Source organism: Arvicanthis niloticus, chromosome 14 (genome assembly GCF_011762505.2).
Source record: "Arvicanthis niloticus isolate mArvNil1 chromosome 14, mArvNil1.pat.X, whole genome shotgun sequence".
NCBI lineage: Eukaryota > Metazoa > Chordata > Mammalia > Rodentia > Muridae > Arvicanthis > Arvicanthis niloticus.
In genome coordinates this window covers 24,644,173-24,666,758 of record NC_047671.1, presented here as the reverse complement: position 1 = coordinate 24,666,758, position 22,586 = coordinate 24,644,173, and the positions used below count along the sequence as shown (strand labels likewise).

Genomic DNA, 22,586 nt, shown 5'->3' with positions numbered 1-22,586 from the left:
ATGGGTATCTGAACTGTAATGTGTCTTATTGACAAACCAGGAATCAGACAGGCAGGGAATACTCGAAAACTATTTATAGTTTTCTAAATTCAAGGAATAAAACATAACAGAATAATAATTTTCAAATTGCCTTGTCCTCAATGTAAGTCCTTCCTCTACCAAGATGAATCAACCTGGCCATCAGTAGCCAACAGAATACATTGGAGCATGAGGCCAAATCTCTTGCGTGTCAGTCTCTTTCCCCCATGTTCCTTTAGCATTGTGCTGGCACCCGTCCCTCTGCTGGCCCAAGCAGCCTTCGGGACTATGATTTACCAGCACCGACGGCTGAGTGAACATTAAATATGTACCAGCACAATGTGTGGGTCCTGCTTGCTTCCTTGTTTGAATGCAAGGGATCCTATTATTCTTCCTGTAGAGACTCTTGACTGTGCAAATTAGTTCCAAAGAAAGGGTTAGCTTGCTATTCTGTCAGTATTGAAGAGTCACCTCTTAACAGCAAAGAAGTGAAGGGAGTTAATTTCCTTTCTTCTTTTCTCAAAAGCTCATAGTCTTTGCAAAGAGTAAGACCAGTGGTACATATGCAAACTTTTTGCCATTGATGTTTTCCAGCCCAGTCTCCCTGGACCTCTCATGGGATGTGCCTCCCTGCTGAAGGTCAGCCCTCCCCCCACCCCCACCTTTATATACATATATATTACCTAGCTTCAGGCTCTTCAGCTGAAAAGGCGAAGGCTTTTCCTGTAAGTTTCGGACCTATAGAATTGCAGGTGCTGACCGACTCACACCTTTGAGGGTTTCTTCTCCCCACCTCCACCCTCTGTGCTGGCAAGATCATAATGGACTCATCAGGGGAGTATTTACTAATTGCAAAGGGGATCAAGCATGGCTCCATTATTTCTTAGGGACTAATGAGACCCATCCCAGATAGAATGTATTTGAACATAAATTAGTGATGTCAGGAAACACCGGTGCTCCAAAGCTTTTTGCCCTCTGACACAGGCAAAAAAAAAAAAAAAAAAAAAAAAAAAAAAAAAAAAAAAAAGTGCACCTTGGCCTTATCTTATTCTTTTGCATGAGGCTGGGAACTACATGAGAGATCAAGGAAGACAAAACCCATAATCCTTTAGTTGCCTTTAGCCCTATGGCAAGTTCATGTACTTCTGAGTGCGTGGGAAGTGGCTTTCAGAAAACGTGTGTATGTCTCTGTATTGAGTGTATACCACATGTGTAGAGTGACCACAGAGGCCACAAGAGAGTGTCTGGAGCTGGAGTTACAGGCCATTGTGGGTGGACTCACAAGGTCATTTTTTCCAGCACAGCAAATGCCTTTAATCACGGAACTGTCTCTCCCGCCCTTCAGATTGTTCTAAACCTCAACCTCCTGAAACCACATTTCTTTTTCTCTATGAAAGAGAAAGAAGAGTGTCACATATTCTGAATATCTGTGTACTGAATGTGACAGCAAGCATTGTTTGTGTGTTGGGGAACAGTGTGTGTGTGTGTATGTGTGTGTCTGTGTCTGTGTCTGTGTGTGTCTTTGTCTGTGTGTGTGTGTGTGTGTGTGTGCGTGCGCAAATGTGTGGAGGCCAGATGCTACTGTTAAGTAACAGTTTCTCTCCTCCTTGTTTCTTGAGTCAGAGACTCTCACTGAATCAGGAGCTCACTGATTCAGTGAAGCTGCCTAGCCAATGAGTTCCAGGAACCCTCCTGTCTCTGTCCTCCTAGCCATGGGGAAACAGATACCACCAATGTGCTCGACTTTTTACACGGGAGCTGGTGATCCAAACTTGGGCTCTTATGTTTGCATGGTAGGCATTTTCCTGACCAAGTCATTTCCTCCACCCGCGCAGCTGGCCTTTTGGTGATCTAGAATGGTGGGCATCAGAGTCCCCAGTAGGTAAGGTGAGTAAGGCTGAAAGTGGCCAGTAAAGGCCCGGAAGAGGGCTTGGTTCTGAGATGAGGCTTCTCCCCTGCATTTGACTCAGCCCATGAGCAGAAAGGCCAAGGTTGTTCTTGGCTTTAGTGTCTGCTGTCTCTCACCACAATTGGGTTGCATAACATAACCACAAAGCCAGTGGCATAAGTCAGCATTTATTTCTATCCAGAATTCTGTGGTTGGCCTGACTGTTTTGCTGATCCAGGCCACACCTGGCTGCTCTCAACTGTACTTACCCAAGCCTCTGCAGTCACCTGCTGGGTCGGCTGGGGGTGATCTAGTACTGCTGGAGTTTGGTCACCTTGGCTCCAACTGGTAGAGTTCTCAGAGCCTAGACAAACTTTCATCCAGTCTAATTGTGCTAACGCTGGGCCCATAATCACAAGCCACCAGACTAGCTCCTGCTACCCAGCTGTGAGCATCTTTGGCTGACACTGTGTTTTGCTGATGGAGCCAGGGCCTTATCTCAGCTCTTAGTAATGACCTCCGTTTTCTTTGCTGTGATGAAATACCTCAGGCTGGGTCCTTTACAAAGAAGAGGATATGTCTGAGTCATTTCTGGAGGTTCAGTGACGTGGTATTGGCATCAGTGTGGCTTTAATGAAGACTTGAGGGCAGAAGGCTATATGGCAGAGTTTATGACAAGTGAGAGGAAAAAGAGATCAGATAGTGGGGTGGGAAGCTCGAGGAAGACACGAGAGAGCAACGGGAATCCTACAAGAGCCACATTAATTATTCTCAAGGCACACTTTAAGAATCTCCCTACTAGCTGGGCGGTGGTGGCGCACGCCTTTAATCCCAGTACTTGTGAGGCAGAGACAGGTGGATTTCTAAGTTCGAGGCCAGCCTGGTCTACTGAGTGAGTTCCAGGACAGCCAAGGCTATATAGAGAAACCCTGTCTCGAAAAACAAAAAAAAAAAAAAAAAAAAAACCAAAAAACAAAACAAAAAAAACAAACAAACAAACAAAAAAGAATCTCCCTACTAGGTGCTGCCTCTTAATGCACCTCACTAAGCTTCCACATTGAATCCTTAGGAAGGCAGAACACACTTAAACTATATCCAAACTGCAGTAACCTTTTTGGCACATGTGCTCCTGGTTTCAGAGGGGAGAGGGTTAAAAGCAAAAGCTATTTATGAAGGTTCTGGGTGTTACCAGACCTACACAGGAAACAATGTTGTACGTGGAGGTGACACATGAGCTGGGGCGGGGGTTGGGGGGGGGGAAGGCTGGAGGAAGGAGAAGAGAACAATGGATGCAGGAACAGGAAGGACAGCTGGGTTCTTGGAGGACAAGGATGGACAAGGCAGTCCCAGAAAACATATCTGAGACCTGAAGGGAAACAGAAACAAGTCTAGAAGAAATATAAATCAGAGATGAGGGGACAAACCAGGGTCCCCAAACTTTGGGATCCTTGTGGACCACATTCATCCTGCTTCAGCTTGGTGCACAGGACTTGCTCAGGCCACTCTCTCCAGCAAAGAATTCATGAGCCTCCACTAAAACACTATATGTCTCTGCACACTCATCCCCTGAAGCTGCTAGTGTAGGAAGGATGAAAATCTCTTCCTATTTAATGAGGCCAGATCGAAGGGGTTCTATCATTATTCATAGTAATAATTCTGTTGCAGATCTCCATCTAGGCTTAAAGACAGTACCAGCCTTGTCTTAGGGTTTGTATTCCTACTCAAAACATCATGACCAAGAAGAGAGTTGGGGAGGAAAATGTTTATTCAGCTTACACTTCTACACTGCTGTTTATCACCAAAGAAAGTCAGGACTGGGACTCACACAGGTTAGGATCTTGGAGGCAGGAGCTGATGCAGAGGCCATGGAGGGGTGCTGCTTACTGGATTGCTTCCCCTGGCCTGCTCAGCTTGCTTTCTTATAGCACCCAGGACCACTAGCCCAGGGATGGCACCACCCACAATGGGCCTTCCCACCTTTGATCACTAATTGAGAAAATGCCTTACAGCTGGATCTCATGGAGGCATTTCCTCAGGGAGGCTCCTTTCTCTGTGATAACTCCAGCTTGTGTCAAATTGACACAGAAAACTAGCCAGTACCAACCTGTTACAAGAAGGACTCTCACTGGGGATCTGAATTCCAGGTACAAAACCCAGGCAATATGAAGCATTGCTGCTCAAGAAAGACAGGGGAGTCCAGCCTTGGTTAGGTCGCTTTTACTTTGCAGAGCTACCAGGGAAGTAGGGGAGGGAATTTCTAAGCCTGCTTGATGATCCTCAACAAAAAGGCGCTACTGAAACCTTAATGAACTGTAAGTGGGAATTTACCTCTGCTCTATCTTCCTCTCAAAAACAGGTGGAAAGGAAGTCCAAGGGGACATAACTTTGATTCTGTTGGTACTGAGTCTTCTGGGCTTAGATCAGACAAGGACCCTAAAGATCTATGATTGTGACAAAGACCAGGCATGGTAGCTCGTGCTTAGAATTCCAGCACTCAGGTATCAGAGGCAGGAGGATTGCCACAAGTTCGAGGATGGCTTCATTGAAACAGCAATCTCCAAGCCAACCAGGGCTATGTGGAATTTTATTGAAAGCAAAGCAAAGCAAAACAGTGTTGAGGTGTTTGAGAAACTAAAGGTACTGAACCTATTGGATGGATCGTGAGTCAAGGTAGTGTATGATAGTAGCATGACCTCACCCACTTGTACCTGCCTCCAGAACCAGCCAGACACTGCTTTAAACACACACACACACACACACACACACACACACACACGCACACACACACACACGCACACACACACGGTCCTGCATGTTGCTCATGGTGAGCAGTAGATAGAGCTAAAGACCTGATTATCAGAGGACAACTGAGATCCAAGAATCCCATGAGCAGCCCCTCCCGAAGAAAATAAGACGATAGAGAGAGTTGGGATGGAGATACCTATAAGCGGATCAGTCAGGAGAGAATTCTCTCTCCCTCCTAGTTAAGAAGGATAGGCTACGAGGAAGTATCGCATAGCTGGCTTTACGGTGTCTTTGCCTTGTTAATATCCCTGTTACCTTATAGGGTACAAATAAGGTAGTGGCCAAGAGAAAGGTAAGTTGACATGTCAAGATATGAGACATGGCTTGTGCCTGGGTCAGACCCTCCCTTAGAAACAGTTAAAAACTCAGTCTACCAATGAGCCTGCATTCGTAGGTTGGTATTTGGCTGTTGCCCTTCACGATTACTTACTCACAGGTTATGGACAGATCTGTGGATTCTTGTCTGTCCCCGCTTGCCCTCGGCCAAAATTGCCAATCTGAGTCAATGGAATTCCTTCTGGAAAGAGGGAAAAGGCATGGTGGTATGCGTAGCTCACCTCATGGTAGGTAACCAAATGATTATCCTCATCTCTGAGCTAGAAATGAACTAGAACTGCCTCACACTCCACCTAAGGAGGCGGGGCCACAAATGGCTGGAAGCTTCCTGGATTCACGCTTACCTCACCAACCCAGTCTCTGTTCGACCTATGTTCTCCCTGCTTTCTTTCCTTGAGAAGTGAGGAAGACAAAGAGATACAGTTAGTCAGGATGAGATTGGACCTGCTATCTATCACAAAATTTCCCTCAGGCAGCTGGAAGCTGGGTAGGACTGACCAGCATTGGACTGTGGCAAGACTCCACCAACACTGCCTGGGAATATCTGCTGTTATTTGTGGGCTCTGACACATTCCTTAGTTGTAGACAGCCACTTTCCTAGTCATTCAGAAATGGTATGTATTGACCGCAGAATGTAGTATCTTCACAATACTTGAACCACTTGCAGACTACCTGTGTCTCTGGGAATAGCTGGCTTGGTGGTTTGTTTTAAGAGGACTGAAGTTCACAACCCCAGACCACATGTCGTTGCATCTGTTGACTTATCTTAGACTTTCAAAGCAAGTAATACTTTATTTCATTCTGTTTCTGAGCAACTGACCTTTTTTTTTTTTTTTTTTGCTTACTTTAACATATTTTAATTTACTCTTTGAGAATTTAACATGTTCATATTTTGATCATGCCCCTTCCCTGTCCCCACTTCCAGTTCCTTCCACGTGTCTCTCTTTCACATACCTCTCTCAACTTCATGTCCTCATTCTTTATAGCTCATCAATAGAGTCCAATCAATGCCCAACTACACATGGGTGAGGAGCCATCCACTCCACTGAAGCATGGCTAACTTATCACAACCGTAAAGAAAACGACTCTCCATCTTTTGGCAGCTACTCAGCCAGGGGTGAGGGTTGTGAGCCCTCCTCCCATTCATGCTGGCATCTTGACTGGCTTGAACTTGTACAGGCACCAACAGTTCCTGGAAGTTCATGAGGACAGTGGTCTTGTTGTATCCAGAGACACTGTTTTGCCTCAGCCTTCCTCAATCCTTCTTAGAGTCTTTATGCTCCCTCTTCTAGTAGGCTTCCTGACCATTGGGTGGAAGGGCCATGATATACGTGTCCCATTTATGGCTGAACATGTCACAGATACATGGTCTTCACATTTGAACCACTGCCCAGCTGACTTTGTGTGTTAGAATCATGAGATGCCAACTCCCGGCTCTCAATACCCTGAGCAAGTCAGTCCTGCTACCTCATTATTCTGGCCTTGACTTGCTGTCCATTGACAGACTCCAGGTAGTAACATACAGTTTGCTGGTGTGAAATCCAGAGGCTTCAGAAAGCAATTGGAAAGGAAAAGGAAGAAGGTATCAGATTATTATTATTATTATTATTATTATTATTATTATTATTATTTCTATGCAGTGCTGAATATTTTAAGCATTTAGTATTTTTCTAAGCATATAAATCTATATAAATCTAATATCTATCTTATCTGTAGCTCAGCAAATAGAATCTGACAAACCAATGTGGGTTTCTCCCACACAGTGTAATCAGCCTCCTAAAAACAAAAACAGAGGCTTATCTGAAGGGTGATCAATATTGGCTTGAAAACTGAGGGCTGGTGACTAATCCAGAGGAGGGTGAGTTGACAGAGGACTTTCACCAATGTTTACAGAAGCTATTTGCTCAGATTTTATCCGGTTGATAATTGTGCATCGATATTTATTATGAATCCTCCAGATGAAGACTCAACCCCAGGAGGTCAGGACAGAGCTGGAGTCTGGGGACCTGACACATTGCTTCTCACATCTCAGAAGAGCACAGTACCCCTCAAAATCTCAGGAGAAGAGTCCTAATCCACTGCCCTCCACAGAGGCCCCTCCCCTTGCAACAGGTGCTGGTCTGTGGAAGGAGAGGAGGAAGCTTGGCCTTAGAACCATCAAATTCACTTCCTAGATGTCTGTCCACTTACTTCCTTTTAAGGCAATAATTATCCTGCCTGTTGTCTATAGCTCAGAGTTGTTGGGGTGGTGCAGTGAGTGGAAACTGGCACTGTGGTTTCCTTATTTGGACCAGGGATATAGGCCCTGAAAGGTTAGGTCCCAAGCTTTGAAAGTAGAATTCAAAATTTGAACCCCAGGACCTCTGGCCACAGAACTTTCAACATAAGCAGGTGCTCCTGGAAGATTTTAGAACAAAAGTTATTCAGACTGAGGCATGGAACCATCTGAGATAGCATCACCTAAAAACTAATGAATGATGCACAATCTCAATGCCCGCCCCTCATCTCCCATAAACTAGGTTGCATCCACATCTGTATCCTCAGGTGAGTCTGGCACACCCTGAAGTTCAGGATCACTTTGATAGATGGACTGAAACATAACATGAGAGTCTCACCATGCGCTTATGACAGCCAGATGGGAACCTACATAATCCAACAAGTTGTGAGAATCTGGTGGTGTGGGTAGGGCAGGCGTGCACAAAGAAATGTGCAAGGGAAATTGTGCAAGGACGGAGTGGCAGGAAGTCTTAGTAACTGCCATCTGTCATCACATTGCTAAAGAATCTTCCCTCGTGAAAAAACCCTAAGCCCTCCAAGAGAATATTTCTTGTGTGGATATCCTTACTTTTGGAAGACAGTATGGCACATTCTTTGTTTGTTTGTTTTTTTCTTTCTTTCCTTCCTTCCTTTCTTCCTTTTTTCCTTCCTCCCTTCTGCCCTTCCTCTACTTCCTCTTCCTCATTCTCTTCCTCCTCCTCCTCCTTTTTCTTCTTTATGAGAGATAGATAAACCAGGAAGAAATTCTTTGCCAAAACTGCCATGCCCCAAAAGTTTACCCACCAGAGGTCCCTCTACTCCTGTGGCCCTTGGAGGATACTGTCAAATCTTGTTTACTTCTGGAGTGAGTCTTCTTTGTTTCTGTATGGAGCGTACATAGCACTCTCAGGTTAGGCAAAAGAAGCTTCAGTTTACAGAACACTTTTCTCATGAGTGTTATCTTTGAGTTTAATCCTCTTCCTGTCCATTCCAGCTGCTGTGGCAAAATATCATACTGAAGTTTATTTTTCTCAGTTCTGGAGGCTAAAGAGTAAAAGATCAGGGGCCTGTTTCCTGGGTCATGAATGATGGTATTACAGAACACCCCCACACATTGTCTACCCACTATCACGCATATAAGAACATTAGTTCTACTTATGAGGGCTCCACCCCCATGAACGAGTCACTTCTCCCCAACCCACTCTCCTAATGCTGCCTCTTTGACTAGGATCTCAGCTTATGAATTTGGTAAGGGTGTGTAAGCAGCTAGATAACAACAGGTCCTAAACTCACAAGTATGCTGATGTGTCACTTCAGAATACAACGAGCAGGGATGCCTGGACTAAGGTATAGGCACATGCATACACCAGTGCTTTGAGATGTGCAGAAAAGTATCTACTCACCACTCAGCAGCAGAAAGTCCCATCCTAGGAGTAAGGTACCCAGTGAAAGTTGACAGTAGAAGAGGCTACCCAACCTAGCTCCCCCTATACTTTCCTAGGCAACACCAATGAAGCTATGCAACATTCCCAGGAAGCTTAGGATTCTCTCAAATCATGGTAACCTGTGTTTTCATGTCTCAACATCGTGACTTCTAAGAACTGTGTTATTTAGCCTTTATGAGTCTGCGAACCATGTGTCCTGGCTAGTTTTATATCAACCTGACACAAGCTAGAGTCATCTGAAAGGGGGGAGCCTCAATTGAGACAATGCCTCTGTAAGACCCAGCTGTAATGCATTTTCTTAATTAATAATTGATGGGGGAGGGACCAGCCCATTGTGGATGGTGCCATCCCTGAGCTAGAGGTAGTCCTGGGTGCTGTAAGAAAGCAGGCTGAGCAAGACATAAAGAGCAAGCCAATAAGCAGCAACCCTCTTTAGCCTATCTGCATCGGGCTCCTGCTTCCAGGTTCCCACTCTGCTTGACTTCCTGTCCTCACTTCTTCTGATGTTGATGTAAATAAAACTCTCTCCTAAGTTGCTTTTAGTCATGGGGTTTTATCATAACTATAGAACACTATCTAAGACAAATTGGTATCAGAAGTGGGGTGTTGCTGTAATGAACTAACCATGTTAATTTTCGGAGGATTGTAGGAGGACTTGGGGACTTTGGGCTAGAAAAGCCATTGAGTGCTAAGAGCTCAGTAAGAGGCTCTGTAGGAGTTTGGAAGTTAATAATGTTGAGGACAGTGCAGACAATGGTCTGCCTTGTGAAGTTTCAGAGGGAAGATCCAAATTTCCTGAGTCAAGGTGTTGTTTGTCCCCATTGTGCCATGTATAACTTATATCCCTGTTGCAAAGGGTCAGTTAGGAATATCAGACAGAATTGGTCACTGTCTTCTAAAAGAACGCAGACTAAGGAAGAGTATTTTATCCTGGTGGACAAAATAATGTCCTGGTTACATATTTCATTCACATGTAGCTGCTCACATCTACAAAATCAGAGCATATGGTAATAAACATATCTAGGACCCTAAAGGCTGCTGTTGTAATTTTGGCTTCTTTTCCTACTCCAACCCAACACACACACACACACACACACACACACACACACACATACACCCACACCTACCTACCTGTTTTCCTGTATTGGCTTCTCTTTAAAGTAGCCAAAATAGAACTGAGTAAATCAAATTTTCCACGATTTGTTGCAGTTGTTTTGCTTTATGAATGTCTGGATGGAAAGGATTTGGATTAGGATGCCTTCATTTCATCACCTTGACTCCCATCTTATTCACAATGTCTGGACTCGTGTGAATTTTAAGCCTTGTTTTGTGAGTCTAGAGGGAGTGATTTCAGCCCAGGTAACAGCAGTTCCAGAAGGTGAACCCCCCACACACACTACCCCCACACACACACTACCAGTTCTCCCTCTGGTGCATGGTTTCTTCACCTCTTTCACCACAGCTGACATCAGAGTTAAGCAGGCACAGAGGGATGGGAGTAAAAGAGAAAGGAAAAACAAGTTGAGTCAGATCCAAACTAGACTGTGTGAAGCAGCCCTGGCTCTCCTTTCTTCCAATCCCTGCTTGCTAACTGATGTCCTCCATCACCAAGATGAACTGGGTTGGCTGCCTATTGACATGTAGGCAATCTATGCAATAAAGCTTAACAGTTTCTATCCCCTATATGACTTTGTCAATGTTTTCAGTGGCTCACCTTCCCTGTTGACTCCTTTCCCTTTTCTTTTCTTCTTTCCCCTCAAGCATGCAAACGCAAAGAGCAAGAACCAAACAAAGACAGGAACAACTCCCAGAAGAAATCCCGCCTGGTGTTCACAGACCTCCAACGCCGAACGCTCTTCGCCATCTTTAAGGAGAACAAGCGTCCTTCCAAGGAGATGCAGATCACCATTTCCCAGCAACTTGGCCTGGAGCTGACCACTGTCAGTAACTTCTTCATGAATGCCCGGCGCCGCAGCCTGGAAAAATGGCAAGATGACCTAGGCACAGGGGGCTCTTCATCCACCTCCAGCACTTGTACCAAAGCATAATGCAAGGACTCTCACCTGGGCACAAGTCATCTTCAAATGAGGACAACACATACCAAAAAAAATCAAAACAAAACAAAAAAGCAAAATCACAAAGACATCAGATTCTTAGCTGGGGCCCTTCACTGGTGACTTGAAAGCACAATTGTCTTCAAACTTCTAATCTAGCTGTAATCATAGGCCAGGTGTCCATTTTTTTTTTTTTTTTTTTTGGTTTCATTTTAAATGGCTACAGATTCCAAGTGCACGCTGAAAATTAATCTCTTTGAACCAGACACTATCCTCTGAGTATGCTAAGCATCCCAGAGATCCAAATGGGGGCATCTTGGAGGGAGTTAATTACAGCATGGTGTCAACCAAGTTCAGTGTAGCTATTAGCATCAATCGTCCTATTCAGGCCCTGTCAACCTCTTACTAACATTAGTTTCCCATGAGTCATTGTGGGTATTTGGCCTGAGTATAGACACAGTTTAGGATTCTAAAATACTACGTTAAGAGAAGAATTTAACAAGAAAGGCCTCATTTGCTCCCCAAGTGCTTAGCCTCTTTATATCACGGTACATTAAAATTCTCAGCCATAACATTACAAAAAAAAATCAGAATGGTAATTACTGAGCACAAGTTTTAAATATGGAAATCAATAAAAAAAAAATCCAAGGACATGATTTTCCAACTCAGGCATCTTTTCACTGGATAGTTTAGAAAGCTTTGATTTCAGTTTACAATTTTTCTTTTTCTTACCTCCTGGAAATCTCATGTGGTCTTCTGGATCCGTCAAAAAAATATATATATATCAATTCACTTGAGCTCAAAGTATCAAGCACAACGAAGACAAACAGAAATAAGGAAGGTTCTGGTTTCAATGCATCCAGTTTGACAAGGCGGTTTACATCCATCTTTACTGTTGTGAAGTCATTAGGGAATTATTGGGAATATGGCTTCAAGCACATTTTGCAGTTTGATACAAATTCTGTTTGTATGTAACGCAGATGCACACTCAGGAGGCCAATTTAACTGTTACAGTACAGGAGCAAATGCATCATTTTAAAAGATCTAGATTTTTTTTAGATCATTACTGTGCCCTTGATTTACTAGTCACCCACTTCCTCCTTTGTGCATTACAACTGTGGTTCACTCTCGTTCTTGCTGATTGTGTTGTTCCCTGTCCCATCCCATTAGTTGGGATGTCTCTATTGTTTTCTACAAAGAAACAGTTTAATAAGCCACTTCCTGTCGTCTCTACCTTACTCTCTTCCATTGCTGATTCATCCTTGTAAAACAGCCGACAGATCTGGAGAGAACACAGCACACCAAAGAAGCAGAATACTGCAAACCAAAGACATTTGTTACCTGCCATTTTCTAGCCTACAAATACTGTGATTACTTTTAGAGATCAGAGCACCTCTGTAACTCCAAGTGGCATTCGGCTCTTGTCTTGGGCTCACCACCTGGCTGAGCAGACCAGCGACATCAATGACATTAGCCAAACATCCAGGCAGTGGCATCACCATGCCAGCTCTGGTTGTCACCTTCCCAAAGCAAGTGGAAGAGGGCCCACCAAACTCTGGGAGATTACAAAGGTCACTATGTGCATATATTTACCAGTGAATGGCCCCAGGTGGGCACCGCGGGGAGTTCGGAGCAAGCCAAAAGCTTCGATGACTCTTTACAGACACTTGAGACTGACTTTTGTATGAATTACTTAACTGAAACCAAAGAAACTTTTTCTGCACCTACTTCTGCAACAAACAGAACTGTCCCATTGAATGAGTAAATGATTCCATCAATCACTGGAAATCACCACCAAACGGAAAAAGCACGCCAGAATTAAACAACAAAACCACCGAAGACACACTGTGTTCAAACAGACCTTTTGGGACATTCTTACTTTTTATTTTTTTGGAAGCAGATTTGAAAGAAAGGGTTGAGACACAAATCGAAGTACAGAAGAGCCTCAATGGCTGCTGCTTCATATGACAACTCACTCGGTAATCTTAACGTTGAAGATTGTCTTTAATTTGTGCCTATGCAGTTTTTCAAAAGAACATGGAAACAGAGCAACAGAAACCTCAACAGCTACAATACCAAAGATGAGGATTCTCACATCTTTTTGTCTCAGTTCATTACCTTCTTTTGCCTGGCTAAAATACTTATAGCATCATTGATCTGTACAAAGGTAATCGATTTTGTTTCTTTAAGCAACAAAAGGAAAGGGTCATTTGTTTGATTTTATTGTTTCCCTTTAGTTTTGTTTTATGGCTTTTTACCCAACATGGAATCCCCCCCCCCCCCATACATAAGGTTCCGTGGACTCCAAATTTGAGATGTCGGGATACTGAAAAAGGTTCCTTTCTCTCTTCAGAGCATAGGAAATATTCTTGTCGCTTGAATGTCCGTGGCTTAACCCTTAGACTTGGTTGCTTCTGTGTTCAGTCTTGTCATTAGGGGAGGGAAGGGGAGCAAGGATCAGGGGTAGGAGTCTAGGTGATCTATCCTCTCCAGAACCAAAGAATTTATAGAGAAATTTACAACCTCATCTTCATGTGATTGCCACATATTAACAGGGCTTCATTTGTGGGTGGGGAAACATGTAAAAAGAATTGCCAGTTTCTACTTTTCTATTAGCTTTTTAAAAAAAAATCAGCTGTAAAGTTGCATTTCTAAAGAAAGATATATATAGATATATATATATATTAAATGTACGAGTACACATATAGATTAACCCGCATTGGTGATAACCCAAAATGTTTGCTGTCCAACTCTTTGTTTTGTCATATGCACCATTTGTTGAGTATTCAATTCACAACTGTGCTCATTTCTCATGGCATTCCAGAGTTAATTAGCCACTGTGGTTGTCTGGCAGTATTCATTGTTTCTATGTAAGTTTATGGTCAAAGTTGAAATCCATTTAAGCATTTCCACATGCAACCTGTTGATGAATGGATTTGTGATGGGAGTTTTATTTGTATTTAGTCATCTCTATTCTATGCCTCAACCATGATAAGCAAGGTTTAGCCACCAGACTAGCTCAGAGCTGCAGTGCTGGCAGTAGGGAAGGTATTCTCTATCTTTTCTGGGATTGCTTGGTGAGTCATTCCCATCTGCTGTGGAGCAGAACACCAGAAATCCATTTTCCAGTAGACACCCTTATCCACCAGGGTATTCTAGATTCCTCTCAGTGAGTAGATCCAACAGAGCTTCTCATGGGGAAGTCCAGCTTCTATTGCACTGACAAGCTTGAGTGCAACCATAGCTGGCACTGGGGTAGAACGGGATTGTTGAGGGGGAGGGATCTTAGTCCTGGAGAAAAGACATACAGCAGGCTGTGAGGAGAGTTCCAGATTCCTGTCCCTGGAGAGCCACATCATCTGCCTTTCCTCTTTACTTTCCCAATGTGGGCAGTTCTATCTAGTGATGAGAGAATGTAACCCTGAGTTATTTTTGTAATTTTTCCTACCTAGGGAGTGGTCCTTTCACTTTCCTCTTATCCCTTGCTTATAACCCATGGACCTTTGGTCAAATGACCAAGAAAAAACATATTTCCTCAGAGGTTTGCTCCCATTTCAGCTTGGTCAGATGAATATTAACTTGGGTCTTACCAAATGAGTCCTACTGACTTGTGGACAATGGGAACAGTAGTGCTGCTTGAACACAGGCTGTGGAACAAACCGTTTTGCTCTGGTTAGTGACTGACACTAATTAACAGCATTTGGGGCTTCGCATCCTTGGAAGATGATAGCATGAAGGAAAAAGACAAGAAATTCCCTCTAGGAACTCTTGATAAATGTGTCTTCTATCTCAAATCATACCAAAGAGAATACTTGCTTTCAAAGAGTTGTTTATACACACACACACACACACACACACACACACACACAAGTGTGTATGTGCATCTGTACACATATGTGTCCAAATTTCAGGCCTTACAAAGTATCGTTTTGCTACATAGCTGAAAGAAAAGGTAATATACTGAAAGGTTATAGAATTTAATTCAGTGTCTTTTCTCAAAGCCTTTAGATTTTTTAAGTAACAGTTTCAGAGGAAATAACCATTTGGACTTGACCATAGCCTACAGTCTACATTCTTAATCCAAAAAAAGTTCCAGGCTACTGCCACTATCAGCAACAGTGGGACACTGTGAAAGAACAGTTCACAGCCAAATTTAACCTTCATAGAGTGACAGAAACCCAAAGCTATTGAGTGAAAGGTGTATTTTTCCTTAAGCCTTCATATAACTAAGCTTTATTTTTGTTCTCAATGTGATTTTAATAATGAAGCTTCAATTCCTTCATTCTTAGAATTCTTTTAAAGGAGAGCTAATATATTAAAAAATACAATGACAATAATAAAATTTAATTCAAATATTTGAAAGATTTTTCCCACAATGTACAAGAGTATTTGGTTTGTACCACACAGCGGTACAGGCTATTCTAAGCAGTAAGGAAAGATCAGAGTTGGATACATGGTTCCTGTTTTTCCAAAGGCTCTTAGCAGCTTCCATTTTTGAAACCCAATCTCATTGTCACTTCAAACTAAAGCAAAACAAAACCTAGGCTCGTAAACCTAACACACACACACACACACATACACACACACATACACACACTCACAAACATAAACACACAAATGCACACGAATGTACACAGTTTCCTAAGGCAAGCAGTGAGTTTCAAAGCCAAATATTAATAATTAAGTTTTAAATAATCAAACACTGTCTATGTTGGGAATTCATGTCTTAATGCCAGGAAATTAAAATTGAATAATTGTTAAACAAATCATCACTATTCAGTAGGTAGAGAGAAGAACCTTTCCATTATCAAAAATGTTAATGGATGTGTGATATTAGCTTGATAGTATCAAAATATCATGAAAATACACTTTTGGAGGAAATGAATCTTTGGGAGCTTGTCTAATTGGAATTTTTCAAAATCTACAAACAGACTAAGTTCCAAGGTTGTTAAAAAAAATAATAGGGTCATTAAAAACAGGAGAAAGTAGGTATCTATGGTTAATGTTGACCACATGGCCCAGACACCACTTTGACAATATGTTTTCTAGATTGCTACCCAATCAGGGCTGGCTTTTTACTGTCCTGTAACAACAGGACAGTAATGCTCTGATTCAAACTTGCTAGTCTAACCAAGGAAGTGAGCAGGAAGCAGGTGAGGAAGAAGGGAGAGAACCTTTCTGATGGTTATTTGCAAAGCTAGAAAGCTTAACAGTTCTGGGCCATTGGCTAACCGTAGAGACCAGTTGTTTAAAAAAAAAAAAAAGTCCCACTTAAGAGCAGCACCCCCAAGTGGTTGCCTAAACTGCAACTGCAGATGCCCTAAGTCCTATTTTTCCTACCAATGCTTTGTTTCTTTTCGAGGTAGGAGGTAAGGGTAGATGGATGATTGATTTATCGTAGGAAATCTCAAGAACTTACGAAACAAAACTTAGTCTTGAAATAACATCGGATCATATATATATATATGTGTGTGTGTGTGTGTGTGTGTGTGTGTGTGTGTGTGTGTGTGTGTGCGTGCGCAAAACTTTTCATTAGTGCCCATGGGTTATGCTATAAGTCCACAGGATCTCAAGTGCTCGTTGACCTTAAGTAACCCAAGTGACTGTCACAGTCATAGGAAAGTGAAAGAGAGAGTCTCAGCTCTACCTCTCTAGACTGAGTTAGGTTGGTTGACATTACTCAGCTTATACATTTTTTTTTTTAGTGGAAAAAAATGTATGTAAGAAAAAAGAATCACCAAAGGTTAGTCATTCCATGGGATTCTTCCATTTGGCTCCATTTCTAGCAGAATTTTACATGGCATAGACCTTGTCCTTGTTAGATAAGTTTGCCTGACATTTATACTGTCTGTGAGCTTGAATGTATACAGATCTAGATACACGTTTCAACATATATCCTCATAGTTGACTTTACATCCACATACGTTGCCTAGAGGTATCTAGACTGTGTACATGCAAGTGTGTACAGACATGCTTGATACATATATACATTGTAATCTGTTACAATAAATAAATTTCAAATCATCATGCAACATGGATGTGATACTTTGACAATGTACCTTGTCTTTTTTTTTGTTATTTCTTGTAATGCTGAAAACCAAAGTGCGGAGATGTAAGCAGAGGTGTCTCACCATCTTCATTCATCATGATACTTGAAATCACTTTCATTTGGGTGCAGCCACGACAAAGAACTTTAGGTGGAACATTGGATATTATTTCATTGTCTGTATTAGATGTTTAATGACTTTGGTTGAATAGCTTTTTTCTGGATCTCTCATAACTAAAGCTAAATCCAAAGACCTTAAAAAGAACAAAAAAGGGGGTGGGGTGGGGTAATGCAGAGTAGGGTGCAAACCAACAGCAGAAAGTGGGGTCTGGTTGCCAGGGTTGAAAGAACAAAGGTGTGGTCTTGTGGAGGTTGTGTTAGCTAGTGGGGGGAGGGGTGATGATTTTTCCTCCACGTTTGTCACATCAAAGTGGTCTTTAATGTGATAAAGCTTTAGAAGTTATACTTTGCTGCTTTATTTTATCTTAGACTATAGAATGAAATGACCCATTTTATCCACCAAACCCCCCCAAAACTGAAGACAACCCCTCCCCACCCCTCAGCTATATTTTAATGTTTCTCTTTCAGTTGTGATCCAACAAGCTGTTAATATAACTAATTTATTTAAATTAGTTTCTTGTATGCTAGCATGTAGGATTTGGGTAATTATTTAATTCTCCTTCCTTGGTTTGATTTTACTTCTTGTTCTTATTTATCAAAATCTAGAGCAGTGGTGCATCTGAGATGCAAAACCCTGGCTGCTATATAACTCTACTGTAGTATGCTTCATAAAGCAGTGAACTTCTGTTACAGGGAAGAAACATAGGTTACAATGAAAACGAAAAACAATCTGGGTGTATTTCCCTTCTTGGATTAACTTATAAAATAGTTTAATGGTTATTAAATTATTTAATTTAAGTTCACAGCCCCACCTGGTACCAGGCGAACTTCACCTCTTAATTACTGGGGCCCTCAGAGCCTTTCTATTGTAACTTATTTATTTAACTTATTCGGCATCTGCGACAGATGCACTGTATAGTTTGTGTTTGTTATTTAAAACAACAGAGAGCACTGCGGTTTGTTTGCTGTCAGAACAACAGAGCAGATTTGTGGACAAGCAGTGACTGATCAGCCTGAACCTGCTTCAGAACTTGAGCTGAGATCCAACGTCACCAGCCCGGATTTCTCGGGGCTTCTATAACGGAAACTGGAAAAAAAAAATTTTTAAGTAAATAAATAAATAAATAAGAAATCATAAAAACCAAAAAGAGAGAACCCTTATACTAGCTGCTTCCAAGAAAGAACTCAGTGTACGTGTGTAAAGCAACAAAACAAAAAGGGAAAAAAAGCAGAAAAAAATAAAAGGAAAAAAAAAAAAGAACCGGAAAAACTTTCTATTTGTAGTGAGAACCAAAGAAGGCTACCTCACTGACTTTTTCCGTTTGTAATTTTAATCGTGTTGACGACACCAAAGATACCAAAGATTCCTTTCTCTGTGCGGTCTGCATTTCGCTTGTGCTCAATTATAATTTGAACTCTTCTTTCTGACGTATGGTATGGACAGCCACAGCTCAGACTCCCCCAAAGAAACAAGGATGTATGCGGACAATGGAGGCTGCTAACCTGAAAAGGGATATTTTCTGTGTCTCTTGCATCTGTCTGCTGCCCCCTCCCACAAGTTCAGCATGCCAGTTGGGACGCTGCTGTCACTGATTCTTTAAAGTTCCCATTCCCATTTGGTGAAGTCTGCTTGGAAGTGGTTTGCAGTCCTAGCCCTGACCTCTGTGCCCTGGAGCTATCACAGGGAAAGGTGCCCAAAGCTACTGCAACTACAGAAATAAGCCTTGGGTCAGAGAGCTGGAAGGGACCCTAGGACTCATTCAGTTACCCCGCTGGGGCCCAGGTCAAAGTAGTTATCTGAGTCTAGGAGAGTAGTAATCATTTAGCAATGAGCAGAAGCTGTAGTTTATGGATTAATATTCTCATCCTTTTAAGAATAATCTTCACACACCCACACTCTAAATTATGTATCCAGAGTCATGTATGATCTGTTGTTTAGTAAGGTGCCCAGTCTTGAACTTCTAGGGTTCAGGGGTTCTGTCCTGGAAAGCATATTGACTCAAACAGTAATATGGCCTGGGAATACACCCATTACAACATTTTGAATAAATAATCTTGCAATCAGTGGGAGGAGAAAGCCTAATCTTGACCCATTGGGTTTAATTACCATGGCTATTCTAAAGTCAGTATTTATCAAGCAAGGGCACTTGGCTATCATTTTTGATAGGATATCCCAACTATCAACTTCTTATTTTTTTTTTTTTTTTACTTAACAGTCCCCATTTCATTTCAAAGTCAATTCTGTTTACAAAAGAAATGCAATAAGTAAGCCTTACAATGTTTGATGTTAAAGTGTATTCCTTGCAAATGAAAAATATCCCAAATATCAGACGAATGGATATACCAATTTAAATAATGGTTACAGTTACTTCTCTCTTTTTCCCTTACCAAAACTTAATTGGTCTTTTTAAAAGTTTCTTTCGATTCTATTAAAATGACTAAATGATTATTAGAATCACTCACCAAAGTGATTAGAACATTAGCCAGTGAATCTTTTTTAGCTGTTGGTCAAGTGGGAATTAGCGACACACTGATTCTTATCTCTAGTCTACAGAGCTCTTTACTGAGTACTGCATTTTTACATTTCACATAATAATTATCATTTGAGCTTTTAAAGAGGCTCTTAGACAAAGCTAAGAAGGGAAGATCAATTTACCCCCTTGATTCCACATACCAACAGAGTGTAGCCAGTAGAGGAATTTACAACAGACTATGAAACATGCATCATTTCTCCTCTCCTTTCCTTCCTTCCCTTTAAAAAAAAAAAAAAAAAAAAAGGGGTCTTATGTGTGTTCCAAGGTAGCTTTAAACTCATTGTGCAGAGGATGGCTTTGAACTCCCAATCTTTCTGCCTCTATGTGGTTAGTGGTGGAGTTACAATTGTGAGCCACCTTGTCCAGCCAGTTATATTCTTTCTGAAGTTTGCAAGCTCCATCTTGGCATGTGTGAAAGTTCTTTTCTACTAGATAGACCTCCTTGTGTCCGTGCTCCCTACACAAGGCAAACCTGCAAGGCCTTCTTCCAAGCAGCTGATCACCAAATTCCTATTGGCAATAAAAATTCCCAGAATACCTGGGAGATGATAAATTCCCCAAGCAGCAGAGTAATTCCCTGTAAGCAACATCACCTTCCCCAGCCTTCCTACCACCTAGGAGGGAGGACTTAGAAAGAGCAATGGCAACCTGAACACAGAAAATATCTCGATTAGCAGACCCCTCTTCAGCGACAACCCCCCCAGCCTCATGCTTCACTTGCAAAGTGTGACATTACCACGGGACGAGTGCCTTGCTTGAACCAAAGCAACGATTTAGCCAGTCTGGACCTCTCTGTGCTTTTCTTAATCCTTCCTGTGAATACCTCAGCTTCAACTGGGCCTCCAAACAGTAAATTGGTAGGCTTATTGTACTGTGGTGCTTTGCAATGCAACCCTGCAAAGAACAAAATTTGTACTAAGACCAAAGGTTCTTTCTCTACGTCTCTTCCTTCTGCCTCCCCACTGTCCCCCTTCTCTAGTCCCTCATGGTTCCAAAGCTTTAATACGAACCTGGGCGTGTTGGCAATGCAGACCGCGCAATTCCTTACCGAATTTTCTCAGATATACCTCATAGATAATAGTGTTTAGAGTAATGTTATTATAGCGTATGTAATAAATTATTCACTGTTTCTTTTGGTAACTGTGATTTAAAAAAAGAAAAAAGGAAAAAAAAAAAGCTTTATACAGTTTAGGTTGTGCTTTTGTAATAGATGAAAATGTGCGCTTAAAAAAAAAAAAGAAGCATATGTTCTTTTTATTTTTTTTTTCTTCTCCCCCCCCTTTGGATTTTATTTATTCTGGATTGGGGAAAGTTGCAGAATGAACCCAAAGTTTACAGTTTCATATTTTGCTGAAGAAACAATCTGTGTTCATTTGCTCTGTTGAGAAAAAAAAAAAAAGAGTTATTTTCTACGTTTGTGCTAATTGTTCTGTGTTAACGGTGTAGAATTATAATTAGCAACTGCCAATCAGTGCTATAATTTTATGCATGAGGCTAAAAACTTAGCAGTGTGATGCATTGTGGTCTTACTAGCGACATTTTTCATTTTGTACTAGATCCTCCCCTTCCCTTTGGTTCAACAGACATTATTTATGCATGGGTGCCTACCGTTTGTTAGCAGTCGTGAACAGTTGTGTATACATTAAACTGTGAAAATGTCCACAGTTTGGCCTCAGACAGTGATAATACCAGTTTTCTTGGGAAATGGATTACTTTGAGAAGTTCCTTCACATCTGTTGGGATTTCAACATGAGTCAGATTGAATCGGGTTTGAATCATAATGAGAAAGGTCATCCACGTTGGAGTTGGCCTACTAGAACCCCACCAACCAGGAGCCTCATAACCCAGGTAGATCACCACGGCTGAGCGAGCTAGAAGTGAGCAGTAGAGCGCAGCTCACCTCTGTATTTTTAATTTTCACTAAAGAGAATCTTAGCTTTAGGTTCATGATCTCAGACCCCTTGGGCCATCTATACCACACAGCTACTTCATGTAGGCCTCCTCACTTTTCTGGATTTTCTCTTGGGAATTGGATTCCTTTGTCAGTTCTCAGTTGAAACGCACAAATAATCGATATCAGTAATCTATCTCTGGCCTTTTTGTACGCTCTCACAGATAACCCCACCAGTTATTTGGACAAAAAATATATGGCCATTCCCTAAACTTTCACTCATGTGGCCTATGGTAATTTTCCTCCTTAGGGTCAGAAATGACTCTAGATTGCTCCTTACAAAGCTGTCTACATTCTAAAGGGGAGTATAAGGTTTTTGTTTTTTAATTTTGGGTTTTTTTTTCTTTTTTCCTTTTTTTTTTTTTTTTTTTTGAGAACCAATTTATGAAAACCATCTTGTTTGAATTCCCCAGTCTTTGAGGTCTCTCTATTTCAAAAAGTATTTTTCAGTCCCAGTGGACTGGGCAAGCATATTCTTATGTTTGGGTTCTGAGATCCGTTCTTGAGTTTCATACATATTTCATACACCAGTATGCTCCCCGCAAAACCAAATCCGCTGCCAGATTCTGCGGTTCTGCTGAAGAGAATGGAGATGGGAAATAACGGTGGAGGCACAACAGTCCGCCATGCAGAATTCTGGAAATCACCAACAGACAGCAGAGCATCGAACGCGTCTGTCAGGGAGGACGCCGGAGACGTTCTTTCATTGATGACGCAAAGGAATGAACGGCCTTATAAGTAGGTTGTGATAATGACAGCTTTGTAATGTAGTCTTTTGGGTTTTGTTTTTTTTTTTTTTTTTCCTTTAATTAATCTGCCAAAGATAGGAATGGATTCAAGAACTTTAAAAATCAGCTTTTGTAAGCCAGTTTTTTATTGTAATCGTGTTTAATCTTCCAGAAAACTTTACATATTCTTCTGCAATAAGTCAAGTCACTATTTTTTTTTTTGCATAAGTTCTCCTTACACTCACAAGCCTGCAAAGTGTTCCTATTGGTGCAGATGTGATAATACCTACAACGTTCTAATGTATTTTTTGATCCAAAGCAGACAAAGGGGTGTGTGAGACAGGAGCATGCCTGACCCATTTTTACAACAAGCAACACTGGGGTCTGGCTCACTAGAATTTGCCA

The 22,586-nt window shown here is 41.8% G+C and overlaps 1 protein-coding gene across 1 annotated transcript in view; it reads left to right on the top strand.

Annotated features, from left to right (window-relative positions):
* Onecut2 (one cut homeobox 2) overlaps positions 1-16,826 on the top strand; it is a 52,013-nt gene extending 35,187 nt beyond the window's left edge. The window contains exon 2 of the mRNA XM_034518594.2: positions 10,510-16,826. Within this exon, the coding sequence (XP_034374485.1) occupies positions 10,510-10,796 (287 nt within the window). The 3' untranslated portion in view covers positions 10,797-16,826. The remainder of the gene's footprint in view (positions 1-10,509) is intronic.
* Positions 16,827-22,586: the final 5,760 nt, after the last annotated feature.